This window comes from Oryzias latipes, chromosome 14 (genome assembly GCF_053564925.1).
Source record: "Oryzias latipes strain Hd-rR chromosome 14, Olatipes_Hd-rR_3.1".
In the NCBI taxonomy this organism is placed as follows: Eukaryota; Metazoa; Chordata; class Actinopteri; order Beloniformes; family Adrianichthyidae; genus Oryzias; species Oryzias latipes.
The window spans coordinates 24,246,139-24,266,594 of NC_136250.1; the positions used below are offsets into that span (position 1 = coordinate 24,246,139).

Here is a 20,456-nt window from a genome sequence, read left to right on the forward strand (position 1 = left end):
AGGTTAGGCTCTGCAAGTTTTTATTTCTGTTCGATTTATTTATTTTTAATCTTAAAAACATTCTGCTTAATTTCATTTGACTAAATCTGTGCATGCCATATCTACTACCCATGTTGAATATTTTGTTTGGTTGTTTGATATCTCTAAATTAATGAACAATGAGTACACAGTAGGAAAATAAGAGAAATCCAAGAGAAATCCTGCTAGATAATACTGCATAATAAAGCAGCGTTTTTATTTATTTATCTATTTTGTTGTTTTTGTATATCATTAACATCTCTTTAATTGTATTCAGTTAAATCTGCACATGCCTTATTTACTGACTCTCTTATGTACATTTCTGTTTGATATCTTTATATCAGTGCACAGTAACATTTAAAAGCATTATAAAAGAAGAAAAAAAAGGGGAACAAAGAAAAAAGGGGAATAAAAAAGGGGTAGAGAACGAGAAAATAAAACGGAGCAGGGGAGCGTTTTAATTTAGTGACATTTCTTTTTTTTTTTTAGAGGACCAATCGAGGTCAACGATTTATCCTTACAGGTTAGAGGAAGCTATATAGAAAGGGGGGGGGGGGTAACCACTTAGGTGTGGGATGGGTTTTCCTTTTGTTTGTGAAGTTCAGAGTGTGTTTTGTTCAGTGATCAACCTTCTCAAACAATCAGTCATCAGAACTTTGTTTTTTGATTTAAAATGTCTAAAAAAATGAAAATTAATTTCATATCCTGGAATTGCAGAGGTTTGCAGAAAATAAAAAAGCTAAAACAAGTAATGAATAAGATTAATGACTCAGGTGCAAAAATAGTCTTTTTACAAGAGACACACACTATCAAAGAGGACCATGTGAAGATTAGAAGGAGATGGCAGGGAACTGTCTATGCAGCATCTTACAGCTCACAAGCAAGAGGAGTTATGACCCTTGTACATAATTCAGTTCCTTTCCAAGTGTCAAATGTAATTGAAGACAAATTAGGAAGATATTTGATTCTCCAAGGCTCACTACTTGAAACCAGATTGAATCTAGTGAATCTATATGGGCCAAATGTCGATGACGATCATTTCTTTGTCAATTTATTTCTTATTCTTTCCACCCTCCCAGGTCTCTATGTAATTGCAGGAGACTGGAATTGTACATTAGACCCAACTAAGGACCGATCTACTGGATGTGACAATACCCACAATAAAAGCAGGACAACGATCAAACATTTTATGAGTGAATTAAATTTAATAGACATCTGGAGACATTTAAAACCCAATGACATTACCTACTCATGCTATTCAGGAACACACCGAACTTTCTCTCGCATTGATTATTTTTAATATCTGCCTTATTAATATCCAAAATTGAGTATTGCTTTTATGATAGTATACTGCTGTCAGATCATGGACCATGTGGCATCATTTACACAGAGGATGCCCTTGTCAGAGATCCACCCAAATGGAGTCTAAATCAAAAATGGCTGTTAGACGATAATTTTCTGAAATACATTGGAAAGGTAATAGATGACTACTTCAAGGTTAATACAAATGAAACAACTGCAGCAATAAAATGGGAGGCGTTTAAGGCTGTAGTGAGAGGATATATAATTAGTTACACCTCATCCAAAACTAGAGATTTTCATAAAGAGAGATTGTTACTCGAGACTAAAATAAAAACTCTTCAGAACCAGGTGATCAAAAATAATACTGCTAATGCTGAAAAAGAATTGTTCACACTTAAAGCAGAATATAACAAAATGTCAGCAGATAGAGCAATTTCTGACATTATCAGGCTTAATCAGAACTTCTATGAACAAGGAGAGAAAGTGGGGTTTTTATTGGCATGGCAAATTAAACAATTAGAAACTAAAAAAGCAATAACTTCAATCATAAATGGCGAAGGTATTACAATAACCAATCCTGTAGAAATCAACAAAGAATTTAGAGAATATTATGGGAAATTATACAACTCAGGGGAAAACTGTGATAGTCAAAATATATTTTTAGATTCTGTAGAAATTCCTCAAATTCCAGAAAAATTTACAGAAAGACTTGAAGCTAGTTTGGAGGAAAAAGATATCAGTAAGGCTATTGATGATATGAAGGTAGGTAAAACACCTGGCCCTGATGGACTTCCAATTGACTTTTACAAAAAATTCAAATCTAAACTACTTAAACCTCTTTTGGATATGTTTTTAGAAGCATTTCAATGTGGAAGTTTACCAAAATCACTGACAGCAGCCACTATAACACTACTACCCAAACCTGGCCGCCCAAACAACTGTTGCGAAAACATGAGACCAATAAGCCTTTTGAATGCTGATTTAAAAATTCTTTGTAAAATTTTGGCCAAACGGCTACAAGAAACTTTACCCTATGTAATCCATAGGGATCAAAACGGCTTCATTTTAGGGCGGCAGGGGTTTCATAACGTTCGGAGGGTTCTTAATCTTATTCATGGTTTAGATAACACCACAGATAAAGCCTTCTTATCTTTGGATGCCGAAAAAGCGTTTGACAAGGTTGAATGGCCTTATCTTTTTAACGTTTTACATCGATTTGAGTATGGCAACAACTTCCTAAAATGGGTGCGCTTACTATATTTAAATGCTACTGCTGAGGTGGTGACAAACAAAAATGTCTCGCAGCCGATTACGATAAAGAGAGGATGTAGACAAGGTTGCACTTTGTTGCCCCTCCTTTTTACATTGGCAATAGAACCTTTTGCAATTGCCATAAGGAAAAATAAGGATATAGCAGGAATAACAATCGGGCACGAAGAACACAAAATTGCATTGTATGCAGATGATGTTATCCTATTCATCTCAAACATGAGTAAAACAATTCCAATTATCTTAAAATTGATAGAAAACTTTGGCAAGATCTCTGGTTATACAGTCAATAATACAAAATCTGCCATTCTAGTACTTGATGAAAAACAAGCTAGCAATCCTAACTCGCGGGCTTTATCATTCAAACTTGTGGATCATTTTACATATTTAGGTATAGAAATCAGACGTAAACTAAACGACGTTGTTAGGGTTAACTATGAATCTTTGATAAATGAAATTACAGTGTCTGTTGATAGGTGGATGTCCTTACCTCTCTCCTTGATGGGAAGAATTAATGCTATAAAAATGAATACTCTCCCCAAAATGTTGTACGTGTTTCAGAATTTACCATTGCCCCCACCTGATGATTTCTTTTCAAAAATCAAAAAACAATTTCTTGCATTTATTTGGAAAAATGATAAAGCACGAATTCGGTTATCCATGATGCAACTGCCATATAACCAGGGCGGGTTAAAATGTCCAAATATAATTTGGTATCATTGGGCTACACAATTAAGATCAATAAAATTTTATTTTGAAATTATTGATGCCCCCCAGTGGAAAGAAATGGAATCTGTTGGTCTAGATTTACCACTGCCATATTATCTTTATTCAGATACGATTTTTAATTTGATTAAGAAAACTACAAATCCAATTGTTAAATACATAATAAAAATCTGGTCTAGGGTATACAAGCATACTAATGAAACTAATAACTTATCTTTGTACACCCCAATTTGGGGAAACCAGTATTTTATCCCAGGGAGGGCAGATATTATCTTTCAAGACTGGTCTTCGAGAGGATTAAAATCAATACAGGATCTATATTTACCAAATTCAGAATCACTAATGTCCTTTGACGAACTGACATGCAAGTATAACATTGATAGGAAATGTTTCTTTAAATTCCTTCAGTTACGGAGTTTTATTAGAGAAAGGCAGGGTAATCAATTAACTAAGCCAAAAAAAACATCACTTGAAAGAATGCTTTCTAAAAATAGTCGGAATAAAGGTGCCATATCAGAATTTTATGATCTTTTGTTGTCCAACTCTAAGGAAAACTCTGATTTTAAATTTAAGGCCTGGAATGAGGATCTCAAAACAACCTTGTCAAAGGAAGATTGGGAGTTAGCTTGTAGCAAAGTTCACAAACAGATAATCAGTACTCGGTTTAGGGTTCTGCAATACAAGTGGCTTATGAGAACATATATAACACCAGCGCAACTGAACCGATATAACAGTAATATTCCCGATATCTGTTGTAAGTGTGCTGAGGCTAAAGGGACTCTCTTCCACTGCATGTGGCAATGCCCTGAGATAAGACTTTTTTGGGAGGAGGTTAGAAAAGCAGTGGAGATGACTGTTTCAAAAACTGTTCCAACAAATCCTGTTATGTTTATTCTAGGTATATATCCTTCAAATCCCAAGTTTAGTAAAAGCGAACAAATTATGATTGACATGAATTTTTTACAAGCAAAAAGAACCATTGCAATGTTTTGGAGAAGAACCTGTAGGCCCAAATTGATTCACTGGGTGAAACAGATGCTCGTAGTTTTTCCATTAGAAAGGATTACATGTATTAGGAAAGGAAAGTTGGAACTGTTTGCAGAAATGTGGGGTCCTCTAAAAAGTTTTGTGAGGAGTCTTAATTTGGAGAATGGATCTGTGGATGACCAAGACTAACTAAGAATACTCTGTAAACATTCAGTATTTAAAAAAAAAAATGCATTTGTATTTGAAAAATGTATCAAAAGATGGCTTTTCTTTAATTTCCTGATTAGTAGAGGTTGATTTGCTTTTTTTTTCTTCTTGTTATTGTTTAGTTTTTTTTTCTCTGTTCTATTTTGTTTATTCTATTTTTGCTCACATATACAAATTGGATGTAAAGCTTGTGATTATGGTTGATAATGTACCAAAAATTAAAATAAAAACAATATTACAAAAAAAAAAGTTAGGCGCCAGATAATGATAAATCATGTAATAAAATGGTTGCGGTAGAACAGGGGTGGGATTATATGAGTTCGCTTCCTTCCACTCCCTTTCAAGCCATATTTCATTTTATGTCTAATTATCCTAAGTTTGATATGTCATTATATGAATGTATAACTGAGGATTGTAATGTTTTTTGTGTATTATTCTTGTTTGATTGCTTGAAATATGTCATGGTGCCTCTGGCAGCCTACTCTCCCCCTCCCATCTCTCCTCTGCTCTGCTGATTGGAACCAGCTGCAGATACTCACCTCATTACGCTCCAGCCTTCTTAAGGAGATCCAACCCCAGTATTCATCGCCAGTTCATTACACTCTACGGTGCTTATGTGTGGTCGCCAAGTTAACCTAGTGTTCCTGGTTTCAACTTGTTACTTACCTCGCCTTGTCGCTCGCTCTAATGGTTCTTCACTACGATTATCCACCTGGTTGCTCCTCTCGAAGAGCTTGATCCATCCTGCTCCTGCCACGACGATCCTGTCTCGCCGCGCTCCGGTCTCGCTCACTCCTGTCTGGCCAAGTCTCCTGCCAAGGACCAAGCCTGTCTCGAACCCCTGCTCCAACATCCAGATTCAACGCAGACGACAGGACGTATCAGCAAGATTACAAAAGCTACAAACTTTCTCTATGCCCCATTCTGGAAGAGAAATAAATCTGTTAAACTACTTCTTGGTTTGAGTTTGCTTCCGGGTTCCAGCGTCTGGGTCTGTCGCGTCATACACATCATGACACAATAAACCATTTCGTATTAAAAAAAATTAAAAGGTGCACGTGCACTTAAGTGTGGGATATCTACACAAACTGAAAAACTGAAAAATCTCTACAAAGTGCCTGCGTCTCACCTACTTCAACTTTACGTGTGCTATAAGTGTTCTCTAAGACCTGTAGCCCACAACATGCATGTGGTGCAACAAATAAAAGGGAAAAATAATACACATCAAATCAAACTTAATTTTCTTTTAATTTTCTGTTTCCATGGTAACAGATGCTGCTCAAGTGGGGAAATTTTGGGTTACAGATAAACACCTTGACAGTCCTGTAAATGGCGTTTTCTCACAGGGTTATCTGTGAAAGTGGAGGCAGCGTCCTTCTGCTTCTGTGCAGAGTCAAGGCTTCGTCACAACTTGGTGGTGGGCAGCTGGCTTTCATCCTCCTCCTCTCTCTCCTCCTGCTCGGGAGGAGCATCATCATCATGCGCCCTGAAACCTGTGAAGGAGGGGCTGATGGGAAAGCGCTTGAGCCACCGGGTCCGCCTTATCACGGTCATCCCCACAGGAAAGTCATACGAGGAGGAAGAGGAGGAGATGGAGGAGGAACCCCATCCCACAAGCCCTCTTTCTTCTCTGGTACCTGAGAATAAGATGAAAACAAATCTGCATTACAAAAACTATGGAAAAAAAAACGTTTGTTTCTGGCAGCGCTTGGTCCTCCTTCCTGCCTGCGGTAATCTCAGCGTCCTTCCACAGATGAAATCCCTGCTCCCCCTCTGAAAGTGTCTAAAGCGTCTCCATCTGTCTGTCCTGCGTTGGACCATCAAATCATACAGACTCTACCACTTTTTGATTGGTAAATGGCACAGATTCTTAGAATCTTAGATGACCCCACCCTCACATTGACGTGTTCTCCCTACCATGAAAAAGGTGGATAAAGGTGGAGAGATTTCATGTAATCCATGGACACCAGTGAAAACCACAAATCATTGAAGAAAAAAGGTTCAGCGCACTGTCTAGTGGGTCTAGATGACCCAACTCCCATTGTAAAGTGCCTAGGATAGCACAAGGGTTAATCCCTTCTTAGAAGACCCTAAATGGTTTACAGCCGCAGTCCCATTCACTCATATATTCTTCAACACAAAGGAGGGATTCAAACTTTTGATTCTCTAATCAGAGGTTCCCTGCTCTCTCTCACCATGGCCCAGAAATTGTAGTCATTCTTTGACTGGCCTGGTTTTGGCGTGAAATTTGAAGTATTTATTTATGACCTTGGAGTGCTGATTTATTCTGAAGTCTTGATCAGTTTGTTCCTGATCAGTTAAACTTTTCTTTTATTCTGTTGACTAGCTTGACAGGTGGCTCAGAATAAGTGGCGACAACAGGAAGAGCAGATGAGACCTGGGCGGGTTTGGACTTGTAAATCTTAAAGCCGAACCTGAAAAAGTCCAGGAGCGCTCTCTGCTGGGCAATACAGTGAGGAACACCTTAGTGGTTTCTGTAAAAATCTTTTTATACACGAAATCTGTGGAATCTTAGCAGCTAGAACTTAACTAGTCCTGCATCTGTGTGTTAGGGAGGTAACTGCTTATATACAGGGGTGCATCTATTCCTTTAAAAAAGTTGTTGTGTCCTTTAAAGTTGTTGTGTCCAGAAAACAATGGAGTGGAGATCTATTGTTAATCTAAGTTTAATAGAGAGGTTGTGGCACTTGAAAGTATCCATCCAGTTATGTGAATTAGCACAAAGCCTTTTTTTGAGATTTGTCCGGTGCAAATGTGAAAAATTGTGATGTTGACACTCCTGAGGTTTCTTCTTTTTTTCTGTAATTTGTTTCTGGAATCCAGTTTTTAAGAAAATTTCTCCTCTAAGGGCAGGGATACCCAGTTTAGTTTAGTCTGTTTTTTTAGTTTAGTTTAGAATTTACTTATTGAATTCTGTTACTTCATGATCATTAAAATTTTATGTTTACTTTACAATTACGGGTAAAAAGCCCATTAAGACGACCATTAATGTGATATTGGGCTACATAAATAAAATTGAATTGTAGTACTTTCCCTTTTAGCCTTATTTAAATGCCCAAGGTCATGTTTTTTATGAGTAAAAAGCTCTGTCCATCAACTTTAAAGTCTTTTGTGGAAGAATAGATTTAAATAATTGGAACTATTCTATATTTTGGTATGTTTTTGTAATCAAATTTGTAGAAAACATCTTTTTACAGTTGATGCACACAGTTGTTATTTTAATATGGATATTACGGAAGACATACAAACAGGTGAAAAAAAAACATTTATTGAGTGTCACTTAACCCTTTACGTTAGACTGAAGGTACGTTTGATTTCCTTGTCAAAATGTAGCTGACCTTTAGCTTTTACAGCTGCAGTCTAGTGATCACCCTGGGAGCATTTGAAAGAGTTTGCAAGAAGAAGATATAACTTTGTGAACTTTAGGGAGTAAATAAAATCATCTGGCTTGAGGTTCAGAACTCCCTGTTCGGTCATTACTCTGCTAAGCATTAACTATTTGATCTCGCATATTTTTTGAAAGATAGTGATAATCATGTTCAGTCTTTCCATATTGAAAGGCGTATTTAATTCAGGATAGTTGCTTGTAACGTTTCCAAAAATACAGCTGTTTCTCCATCACCACAACAACACTGCAGTGATCAGCTGGTTTCATAATATTGTCTCTATTATTCATCAACTTCTTAGATAAGGAAACATCCACCATGATCTCTTCCTCTTCTTCCTGATCCTCTCCATCCTGGTCTGGAGAACCTCCACATCTTCATCTCTGCTACCTCCAGATCTGCTTCCTGTCTCTGTCTCACCACCATCTTCCACCCCTTTCCTTCAATTCTTGATGACACTCTTCAGTCTCACATCACACCTGAAGCCTTCCTCCACCCATTCCAACCTTCTTGAACACATCTCTCCACCTCTTTTCCACTGTTTGTTCTGGACTGTTTACCCTAAGAACTCAAAGTCCTCCACCTTCTCCACCTCTGCTCTGCGTAACCTCACCGTTCCACTTCAGTTCCTCTCCTTCACACACTGATTCTTTTTTTCTCTCTGCCTACAAACAGTAACATTTCACCAGCACCGACTCCCGGGCCAACTCAGTACAGAAGTTCTGACATTTACCCCATTTGCTCTTCCTAAAACAGCCATCTTTCTGTTTTTACCCAAACACAGAAAGTGTTCATGAAAACAGCGGGTCATGCCCTTTTTACAATAGATGATTCCAATATGTTAAGAATAAACCTGAAAAAACACCAAGTGAACTACGATGAATAAATACTTTTTTTTTGGTATACCTGGTATTGTGTTGTCAAGACAAAAGGCAAGGAAACCTCCAACAAACATCTCTGTGGACAGAAGAACTGTCAGGATCTGGTCCAGTTCTGGAACACCTGGATACAAAAGGCATGTCTGAATTATCCTCATGACATGAATCTGAATGAAGCCACACCGTCCAAAAATGTAAAGGGCGTTCATATAAATCCAAGCTTTCACTTTCCTCAGCCATCAGTTAGTCAGCTCTCAAAACTCGTTACTGATCTTTTCCGGCTTTCTTCTTCTCTTTGAGTGGTTAGTGTTTGCAACAGGAAGGGTTCTAAGTCAAAGGTAATGTTGCTCCTTCTGTCCCTGTTTGTTAGTTTATATTAATGTAACAGAAGTAATGAGATTTTCTCCCATTTACCACAGGAGAGATTATGTCATGTTACTGTACTTTATTAATCATGTGAGGGAATTTCTCAGTCTAAATGTCCTTTAACATTCCTATCTAACTATGACCAACAATACTGTGGAAATGTTGCATGAAGCAGCCATTACTGAGACTGAGCTGGTTGCATTTACGTGCTGGATGGTGATTTGGCGTGTCTGAAAGATGGTTTATTGCTGTAAATATTACAAATATTAACCATCAGCAGAAAGTGCAGGTTATAAAATAAATGTTGATCTAGAATTAGTTTTAAGAAGACAGACTCTTCAGTAAAAATAATGTTCCATTTCACACTCACCTTACGTAGTGAGAGAAACCAAAACTTGGAATTTGGAAGCCAGTTCAAATTCCTGCCCCAAGTGTTTACCAAAACTGAGTTTCTATTTGGTCCAATAAAGCTCTAGTGATTTGATATAAATGAATCATTTTTGATTCTGTATATTATTCCTATCAAAGACCAGCTGTTGTCCTTCGGCACAGATGAACCCAGACGTACCTGTACTGATTGACTTAGGATGTGTGTCCAGATATGTTGGCAGAGTGAGGCCAAAGAACATTGAGAAACCAAGAACAAAAAGGTTTCTGGATGAGTTCAAGTCAACAAGCTGCAGGTTGGACAGTCCAACGGCTGTGATCATTCCTGAGGAACAAACAAAGACTTGGATTTATGAGGCATTGTCATAGTTCTCGCATGAAGCTCTGATGCCTGAAACTAACCAAACAGCGTGCAAAACATCCCTCCCAGGATGGGGTCCGGCAGTGAGGCAAATAGAGCTGTGAACTTTCCAACTGATCCCAGCAGGAGCATTATACCAGCCCCATACTGGACCACCCTTCGGCTCCCCACCTGCAGACAAACCAAAAATGCCAACATCATCAGGATCACAAGAGGAACACATGAACACAAGAGGAACACATGAGTCTCTGCAAATCTACAGACGCGGTTCATTTTGTTTCACCAAGTCAAGGACTGGTAAGCTAAGAGGTCTCTTTAGGTAAATGAATGTACCGACCTTTGTAATGCCCAGAACACCAATGTTTGGACTGGAGGAGGTGGAACCGTTTCCTGTACCCAGAAGACCAGCAATGATACAGCAGACACCCTCAGTGAAGATCCCCCTGAAACAATGACAGAAAAACTCAGCCCAAACTGGAACTTTTGAGTTTGGTTTAGTCCACAGCGTCACCCTAACCTGTTAATTGCATGTACCGGAGGAGGTGTGGCCCCTGAAAGACGGGCACAGGCATAGTAATCTCCAATCGACTCCACGATACCTGCCATGGTGGCACTGAACATGCCCAGCACCCCCGCAACTGTCACCACAGGCAGCCCCCACTGGCCTGTAGGGGAAAAGCCCCCTTCGTGTTACAGGAGCACTTTATTATAAACAGCCTCATCACAACCACTTTTATGATTTTGAAAACTTTTTTTCTGTCTTCTAACAGATGTTTCAGGGACTTTGAGTTTGTCCATCTTCATCCCTTTATCTTGTTTTTCCAGCAGCTAAAAATTTTTGATGTCTTAAGCCAATGTTCCATGAATTTGTGTTCTTGTACTTCCTGGACTAACTGAAAATAAACAAGTTGAAGCTCCAGGTTTGTGACCCTCAATATAACCATTACTATCATGATCCTGATCACGATCATCAATGTCAACAGGGCCATTGTGGTTAGCACTGAGTGACACAGGAATGTTGAAGCTACTTGGTTCAAATTCCTCTGAATTTTCCAATTTGTCATTATATATATGAAAAAAACATGTGCTCAGAATTTTGCCATAAATTTAAATGTGTTTTTTCATTCATATCAAAGCTCATGAAGGTTTCGTCGTTTTCACCCCTGAGGTTTCTTCGTTTTTTCCGGAATCCGTTTTTTTTTTGGGAGTTTTTCCTTACCGCAAAGGGGGGTCTAAGGGCAGGGATGCCAGTATAGCTTAGTCAGTTTGTTAGTTCTTTTTAGTATTTTCCTATTGAACTCTTTGTATTCGTGATCCTTTTGAGTTCATGTATTACTTCGAAGCCCATCGAGACGACTATTGTTGTGATTTTGGGCCATACAAATAAAATTGAATTGAATTGAATTGAATTGAATTGTCAATGCATTTAACATTTTTGATATGTTCTGTAAAAAGCATCAAAAACAAGGAAAATTAGATATGACTTAAAGCCTTTTCACATCACATTCTTCAATGTGTATTTTACACATAGAAAACTACCAGCATGACTAAAAAAGGTGTGTAGTTGGTAAAGCAGGTTAGCGCAGTTGCCTGAAAGTGAAAAGGTCCTGGTTCAAATCTCAGCTGGATTTTTTTTTGTGTGGACTTTGCATCTTCTCCTTGTGCATGTGTGGGTTTTTCTCCTGGCACTCTGATTTCTTCCGAAAGTCCCAAAATATGCTTCATTGGTTAATTGGTGTTCCTACATTGGTTCTAGGTTTGCATGTTAGTTTGTGACCCTGCAACAGACTGGTGTTTTAGGTGTACCCTGCTTACGGTCAACAGTAGCTCGGATGGTAATCACCATGATCCCAAAAGGGGGTTCTTGCTATGTACAGGCAATATAGATCATTATTCAGATTATCTTTAACATTTGCAGACTGTCTTCAGCATCCCGACAACCACAATCATGACCTCTTGATGACACTCTTCAGTCTCACATCACACCTGAAGCCTGAAGATATGGTCATATCTGAATATCAATTTTTTTTTCTTCCTTATCATCACCATCATCAGAATGGGCGGACTCACATGGGTAGGGCACTCTGAACCATGGCGCTGATGCCATGATGTCGCCTCGGGCATCAGTCCGGGCTTTGTGACCATAGCGACTTGGATTACTGGGCAGCAGGTTTGTCAAAGTGAGGATGTAGCAGACGAGCCAAACCAACATGATTGCTAGTATGATCTGATGGTGGAAAAAAACTTTAGGATTTTAGAAATCACAGAACTGAATCACAGCATCAACATGTGTCTGAACACTGTATTATTTTTCACTTACGGGAAACATTTTGAAAATCTGAACTTTGGTTGAGGTCAGACCTTTCTTTCGGCTATAAAAAGGAACAGGAATTGATGTTGTTCTGAGGTACTGAGCAAATAGAACGATGCACAGGATACACCTGCAGATAGAATGAGAAACCACTATAAAAACATGAGGGGGTAAAGCACAATAGGTACAATGTCATTCCAACACATAAAAAACACATAGGCCTAGTACTGACATTTAATGCATTTATTTAGTGATTGTTTTGTAAAACCCACAATAAAATCTGTGAGGAGAAGAGCACTGGTCTCCATCAGGAAAACAACTGGAAAGCCAAGACAGGTCAAGTTCTAGTTACAGAGGCAACGATGGGCATACAGACCGACCTGGCACAGAAAGGTAGTGTCAGAATTCAGTCTCTGTCTCCGCCTCTGGTCATCGGCAGGAGCCGTCCCCAGAGTTCTAGGTACACTACAGCTCCCAGCAACCCCAGAGCACACTTCCTGGATGCTGTGCACCCGATTGTTATTTATTCAATCAACCACAGCATACTAAAGCACTGCACTGAGCTCAGCTCAGTGCAAAGCATTGTCTGTGCCACTCTGCCTTCATTACCGAGCGTTAACTTTGGACCTCATCTTCTGTTTCCTGACCCTGTATATGACTGTTTGTTTGCCGCCTGCCCCGACTCTCGCCTGGATCCTGACTACTCGTCTCTCCTCCTATAATTTCATGCCTGTTATTGACCCCTACGTGCCCGACCCTGATTTAGATTTATGAACTTTTAGCTGAGCTAATAAACCTGCTGCAGTTGGAACCAGCCATCTTCCTGTTCTTGTGACGGATAGGGACTTAAAACCATCCTCCCAGGGACAAAAATATCTCCCCCAGCTCAAATCTATTGCAATTCCAAATTCATTGATTGTAGAGATTACCCACAGCATGTGGACAGGGTGTCGCTCGACCCAAGGATCCAACTCACAGAGGGCTTAACCCCCATCCCCACATCAGCTGCTGGGGCCCTCAAACAAGGGATGTGGGCAGGCAAAAGATCATAGGTGACTGACCTCCTTGTACTGTGCTACAGGATTTTTTGGCAAGTTGCAGTTTTTAATGACACCTGTTGTTTGTAAGCAGGGGTGTCCAACTTTTCCTGCATGTCAAATGTGCAATTAAAAACAGAGGCGGGGTGGAGATTCATGCCACAACACCAGGGGAAAGTGCCAAAGCCAAGTATCTCAATGCCCAAAGTATGTGCTGTGCTCTAAAGCATCTGTCCAGGAGGGCTCCATCCACTCCACAGACAGACCCAAAGTCATAACTCCCATGGCACCCACCTCCCTAAACTCATGGCTTGAATCTGTAGCCATTCTCAAGGACTTGGAGAGGGGTACAGGACAACATAGCACCTGTCAACTCTAACCTATACGCAGAAACCAATTTAAGTGTCAACAGAGAAGACTTAACTGCATAACTGCAGGAAGTTCAGATAGAGTTAAACCAAAAACCTTAAATATCTGAAGATCAGTTAGGTGGTAATCTGCAGCATCCTTTTAACTTCTAGATAAAATCTACAGGTATTAGAACAAGACCTCCTGCCCTGATCCAGTCTATGGAACATTTCACTAAACTGACTAGCTGTTCCAATGAAATCCTCAGATATTCTGGGAGGACATTACCTTCCACACTGACAGAAAAACACACACACACAGAAACACACAAGTGACACTTTTGTTCAGGTGACTCACAGAGCTGAGAGGCCCCAGTGGGATCCTGCACGGTCCCCCGCCGTGGTAAAGACAGACAGGCCAATGAGGGAAACTGTGGGCGTGATGGTGAGTGGACCAATGTACTTCAGCAGCAGACCGGGTAACCCGCACAGACCTATGATAACCTCTACCAGACTGGACATGATGATGGCACCTTGAATCTGCAGGAAACATCAAACAACGATTCATTGGTTCATGTGAACTGGATCAGAACCCAGCAGACTTGGACTGGGCGTATGACTTAATTCCAGGTCAAAGTCTGTAGCCTTCTTAGGCAGAACAAAAAGTTTAAGAACAAAGATCCAGCCCAGAGACTTTGCAGCTCCAGTGCCCCCTTACACCAACGTGATGAATAAAGAAAGAAGTTGGTTAGCCTGAATGATAGAATAGGAAATTGTGGATTCACATTTTATGTTGAGTCAAACTTTTCCTTTTTCTTTTCCTTTCAGGGGTCGCCACAGTGAATCGCTTCCTCCATCTAACCCTGTCTTCTGCATCCTCTACTCTAACACCAGCTACCTTCAGGTCTTCCTTCACTGCATCCATAAACCTCCTCTTTGGTCTTCCTCTAGATCTCTTGCCTGGCAGCTCTAGACTCAGGATCCTTCTACAATAGGTTCATTGTCTCTCCTCTGGACATGTCTGAACCTTCTCAGTGTATGACTCCCCTCCAAAACCTCTAACATTTGCTGTCCCTCTGATGTCCTTATTCCAGATCCTATCCACCCTGGTCACTCCCAAAGAGAACTTCAGCATCTCCATCTCTGCTCCCTCCTGCTTCCTATCTTTTCCTCTGTGCCACTCTGAACATGGCTGGGCTCACCACAGTTTTGTATACCTTTCCTTTCATTGGTATCGTCTGTCACTAGCGATGATGCGCACAGAGCAATTTTTTATTTTTTTAGTTTTAGCAACACCAACCTTTATCAGTTTAAGTGAGCTTGAAAATACAGAAGTCCAGGAGCAGAAACAGCAACACCAAAATTTTCTTTGAAGTAAAATGATGAATGTTATGGTTGATCTTTATGCTTCATCTACCTCTGACCACAGTATAAATGCCAAAGATGCCCTCATACCTCTCTCATGCGAGGCTGCCAGATGTGTGAGGTGTTGAGGGGAACACTCCAATTTCCGTAAATCTCCTCTGTGGATAAAATCAAACTTTAGAACCTTGAGGCAGTGAGTTCATGAAGAACAGGGTTTGAAACAGACAGACTCTGACCTTCGCTGGGACACTTCCAACGGTCAAGGCCAAGTATTGCCTGGGCAGGGATCAGGAAAGCAAACGCACTGGCCTGGAACAGAGGAAGTCTAACCACAAGAACACACTTGTTATCTCCTACTCTCACCACACTAAGAGAGAAGATCTTTACCTGGCCCATGTGTACCTGCTCAGACTCACCTGACTCCCACAGTTGTCTGGATCAGAGTAGTGATGCCAACAGTGGTAAAAATGGTTCCAATCAGCTGACTCACAGTGTTTTGGTCTTGACCCACACACATGGCTTCAGCAAGTAGAAACGGCACAGCAACAGTCCCACTAAAACATGTCAGGTAATGCTGTGAAAAAAAGGAGTAAGGCGCAGAATTGTAACCTACATTCCAGCTCTACTGTCTAAAAACCACTGTCTTTACATAAAAATGGGAAAATCACATTTGCATCTACTCTACCTCTTCTAACATCTTTGTCTTTTATCACAACAATTAATTACTTGATATCTTAACTGGGTTTGCTGCATCTGTGTTTTGTAATTTTTGTAATGAAGTGTTCAATTATTTTAAATTCATGTAATCAATCAATAAAATCAACTACACTGAATCTAAAGAGTTTGATTACTAGCTTTAAAGGGAGTGGGAAGAAGCAAATTCACATAATCCCACCCCTGTTATGTTTGAGTTTTTTTCCATTACACAGTTGCTATCATTTGGTTCTTAACATTGACTTGTTGGTTTTTCGTAATGATTCAAGTTGTATAATGCATTTGCCACTGTGGCATAGTATTGTTGAACCAGAAACAGGAAGTGTGGACAGTTTATTATAATGACACACATAACAATAAAGAGAAAAGGAACAAAGTATATAAATATGTTGCAGTTTTAAAAATCCATCCATCCATCCATCCATCCATCCACCCACCCACCCACCCATCCATCCATCCGTCCGTCCGTCCGTCCATCTATTCAGTCATTCATCCATCCATCCATCCATCCAGTCATCCATCCATCCATCCATCCATCCATCCATCCATCCAGTCATTCATCCATCCATCCATCCATGCCACGGGACAGCAAATATGCCCAGACTTTCCTCCCTCAACTCACACTTAAAATGATCAGTCAACTTTTTAAATGATTGAAATACCATTTTAAGTTGTTTTATTAAGAAATGATGACGATGACAAAACAAATAAAGGTGACCAATTGAAGATCAGACGTCTGTCCTCAAAGTGTCTGCTACTGAATGGTTTGATAACTGATGATCGTGTTGATCTATTCTGTCTCACAGAAACCTGACTGCAGCAGGAAGATGGTGTTAGAATGAATGAAGCATCTCCTTGCCGTTTTTCAAACGGAACAATCCCAGAAAAACTGTCAGAGGAGGAGGGGTGGGATCTAGTCACAGAGCAACTTTAACTCGTTTAAGGGTCTGAAATTCCCTTTTTGGCAGTAAAAGTGGAAAAAGATGTACATTTCAATACTGTCTTCTGGCCCTTGTTTGGAGTTTCTGTGTGAAATCTTTTTCTTTTTTGCTTTAGGGTTAAACACAATTAAATATTTGTATAAATGATTAATTCATAATATTCATGTCAATGCTGAACACATAAACATGTATTCAGCATTGACAGAATAGATGACTACTGATTGAAATCTATTGGATCCTGCCAAGTTCATGCATATAAAGTTTTGTTCTACCTTTAGTAACAGTTCCATTCACACAGGAACACACATTCACTTTTAGCATATGCTTGATCTTTGTTTTTTTTTTCTTGTGGAACCAAATAATTGTTGATGTTTCCTCATAACTCTGTCCTGTTTGATCATTCTTCAACAATAAAAGACTGAAAATAAACTTTTTATTTACTTTGACTGCACAGCACCTTATCTTTAATCTAGATAAATGATTGGTTTCCAAAAATGCTGAGACTGAATTCAAGGAAACTTTTTCATTAACATTCCAGCACGACGGAGGACAACCTCTTGGCCTTTACTCCTGCACACACTGATTATTTTGTTAATTGTTTCACAACCTCTGTGCATCTGATAGCATTTCTACTCCAGAATAAAAGCCATAACAGAGGAGGCTCAGTGGAGAACATTGAAACAGGACTCAAGAACAATTGAAGGAAAGTTTCAGTCCGCAAAGTTAATGATTGGGAAGATAGCGTGCTCATTTAGAAGGAAGCCCCTAGGACATGCTGGAACGCCTTACTATTCATTAACAAATGAAACAAACAAGATCACACCCAGCTTTCTTTTTAGTTCTGTGGATCCATGTGTTCCTCTCAATCAGGGCTCACTAACTAGGGGTCAGCTGGCCGGATCCGGACCCAGATGCCAGGTCATGCGGACCCAGACCCGGGCCTAGATTCAAACTTGACGCAAAATTAATACAATTGGTGCCTCTATTGTAAATGGTGCAGTCTTTCTCCCAACTTGTCATATATGGACATATTTCCAGGGCCCCCCTCTCTGCGTCACTTTTTTTTTACATTTTTGGTGTCCTCAACTCGTCATTTTTCAACGTGCTGCTTGTTCCCATTAACTCAGGGGTCCCAAACCCTGCGAGGGCCGCTTGGTACTGGGCCACATACAGAAAATAAATTCATGCGCTAACTTTGATTCTTTTGTTATTTTAGGTAAACCTTTTATTCATACATTTCATTTAATAAAAGAGAAGCTCAAATTTTGTATTTTAAAAATGATTTCCTGCTTTTTTTAATATAAATCTCTTAAAAAAATACATAAATCGAAAACTGTAAAACTCTTCAGCTTTTCATCGGTTTATGTGGATTAATGCCTTTGTTTCTTTTTATTTTATTTGAATGTTTTTTTTTTTTTGACACTTTGAGTTTGGTAATAAATATCTATGTTTTATTTGCTTTTATTGCTTATTACTCTATCTTATTATATTGTTTTCATCTGCCGCTTAGACTTTGTTCTAGTTTTTTCTATTTGTAAAACCATTTACTGCCAAAAGGTAAAACTGCTGAATAATTTTTAATTTTGTCAATAAAAAAATAAAAAAAAGATTTGAGTCTTTCCGCTTTTTAAATTTCTGATTCAGTAGGAGATTTATTTTGGAAAATTACCAGATTTTGTTCACCACATCCACCTGTCTTGCTGTGTTACGTGATATAAAGTCGTCACTCGCTCGGAGCGCTAGCTAAGTCATAAGCCCAAAGCTAAAAGTTAATAAAAGCCAAACAAGTTTCTTTGGGGAGAAAAGAGCCAGTGAGGAAACTGAAGAAGAGATTTCTGCATTTAGATTATTGATATTTACTTAAAATATTGAAATGCTTTACCCACATTACATTTTTATAATTAAAAAAAAAAGGACATAACACATTTGACAACTTATAGCTTTAAAAGTTTAATTAAACACGAAGACCCGCCTGCTACTCAACCTATGAAAAGGCACCTCATCCTACATCCTGCTCAAGATGGCTGCCTTTGGGACCAAATGGTGAGTTTTTTCTTGTATTGCAAAAACTTCTGACCACATTAGATGTTAAAGCTGACTAGGAAAATAAATAAGGAAGAGAAATGTAGCTTTGTGTCTCTGTTTTACAGACAGAGGGTTTCACACCAGCGGAAGCAGGAACCCGCTTCACACCTGCATCCATTTCTCTTCTCTTTCATTGTAGTTCATATATTTTCATCTCTTTATGTTAAAAAATCTAAAATGCAAACATTTGAAAAGCTCTCATTGATTTGAAGCAGAGACAATTCCTCCTCCACACACACACTTTAGAATTTAAAGTGTGGTTTTGACTTTATGATGGCATTGAGACGAGTTCATGATCATCAGCTTAATAACGAAAAACACACACACACAGCCGTTTACCTGCAGTCCCAACAGGATGCACAGGTACCAGGGAGGGACATCTTCAATGGTGTAAATCATGTCCACTGCGTTTTTTGCTTCCATCCCATCTTCCTTCTTTCTGATGTATCCGTCTGTCTCGGCTGTCCTGTTTTGCTTTTTTGAAAGCTGCTTCTCCAGGTCATCCTGACTCTTTCACACATCGGAGAAAATGGATCAATTCCTGGTTTACTGTCCCTGCTGCTCACACTCACATGAATACAAACACACACAAACAGGTACACAAACAAACACACACAGCTGCCTCTGTGTGTGTCAATAATGGGTCTGATCGATAGGAAATTTACCTGGAAGCTGCCGTCCATTTCACCTGTTTCAGTGTGACAATTCTTCACTGTGGGGAGTGTTGGGGGTTAGGTTGAAGTCCAGACAAATATTAACAGATTATTAACCATTGCGATCACCTGGACCCTGAGCCTCACCTGAGGGCGCACTGTGTCAGTGCTCAGACAGTTCTGCTGTCACTGCACATGCACGTGACATACGTGTCACCTGCTGAGGTGCGTCTATGCAGCAATGCTTACCAATGAGGTAGTAGAAATCACATCATTGCTGTAACCAAAAACACAGACAAGTGATCTGTCCCTCTATGGGATGCTGGTGTATTGACCGTTAAGGACATGTAAGGACAAGAGTGTGTGCAGCTCAAAAACGGTACCTATAAAGATTGGCATTTCTTCCAAATGACATACACAAGTAAAAAAAGCAGTAATTCAAAGGAATATTAAAGCAAATTATAGTGAAAATAATGACTCTAGTTCTGAGAAACAGCTTGAACTTATTTAAATATACATGAAACATGCTACTCTTTGCCTTCTTCCTGCTTCCTTTTGGGATTACAACTGTTAATTAAATTCCTCTGGTCTCAAATTTGAGCAATTGAAGTAAAGAGTCCCCTTGTACAGTACAAACATTTTTATGGTCTCTTAAGTTTTGCATATGAGTTTGAACCTGTAGATTATCCATCAGCTCCTGTGAGTCTGCCCTCACAGAGACATCATCTTATGAAAAGGATAAGAAATAAAAACTATGCATACTGCTCATTCACCTGCTGATTAGTTTCCCTGGAAACAGCTTTTGCCTACTGGGAGAGTTTCATTTACCCGTGACATTCTCCATTCAGCATGACTTCTAAATTTATAAATAATCTTTTATGAACTTGGGAATGGAAATGTTTCTGGCCCTGCAACAGACTGGGGACCTGTCCAGGGTGTACCCCGCTTTCACCCAACAGTACATGGGATAGGCTCCAGCAACCCAGTGTTGCCAAAAGGGATTCAGCTGCGAGACCTGTCAGCGCTGACAGCAGAGCTTTGCTTTGGGGAGGAGGAGGGTTCGACGTAACGGATCCGACAGCAGCTGGAGTCTCG

The 20,456-nt window shown here is 39.6% G+C and overlaps 1 protein-coding gene across 2 annotated transcripts; it reads right to left on the reverse strand.

Annotated features, from left to right (window-relative positions):
• Positions 1 to 5,738: 5,738 nt before the first annotated feature.
• Positions 5,739 to 19,522, reverse strand: slc23a1 (solute carrier family 23 member 1). 2 transcript variants are annotated; one of them, XM_004076729.5, is made up of 14 exons: positions 19,374 to 19,522; positions 19,048 to 19,218; positions 15,385 to 15,542; positions 15,205 to 15,293; positions 15,059 to 15,126; positions 13,962 to 14,143; positions 12,229 to 12,349; positions 11,979 to 12,135; positions 10,426 to 10,573; positions 10,246 to 10,351; positions 9,950 to 10,079; positions 9,729 to 9,872; positions 8,823 to 8,918; positions 5,739 to 6,146 (listed from the first exon to the last, which is right to left on the reverse strand). In XM_004076729.5, the coding sequence occupies exons 1-14, from the start codon at positions 19,389 to 19,391 to the stop codon at positions 5,914 to 5,916; spliced, it is 1,821 nt and encodes a 606-aa protein (XP_004076777.2). In that variant the 5' UTR covers positions 19,392 to 19,522; the 3' UTR covers positions 5,739 to 5,913. The 2 variants fall into 2 exon arrangements, with proteins under 2 accessions (XP_004076777.2, XP_020564742.1); XM_020709083.3 differs by having other exon boundaries at positions 15,385 to 15,522; positions 19,374 to 19,403.
• Between the last annotated feature and the right edge of the window lie 934 nt (positions 19,523 to 20,456).

Bases quoted from the DNA above. Each gene is read 5' to 3' on its own strand.
- slc23a1 (XM_004076729.5), bottom strand. The intron at 15,294-15,384 runs GTGAGTCTGAGC...TCTTGTGGTTAG, and splicing joins CAGACAACTGTGGGAGTCAG to ACTTCCTCTGTTCCAGGCCA. The intron at 8,919-9,728 runs GTACGTCTGGGT...TTTTGTATCCAG, and splicing joins TCCTAAGTCAATCAGTACAG to GTGTTCCAGAACTGGACCAG.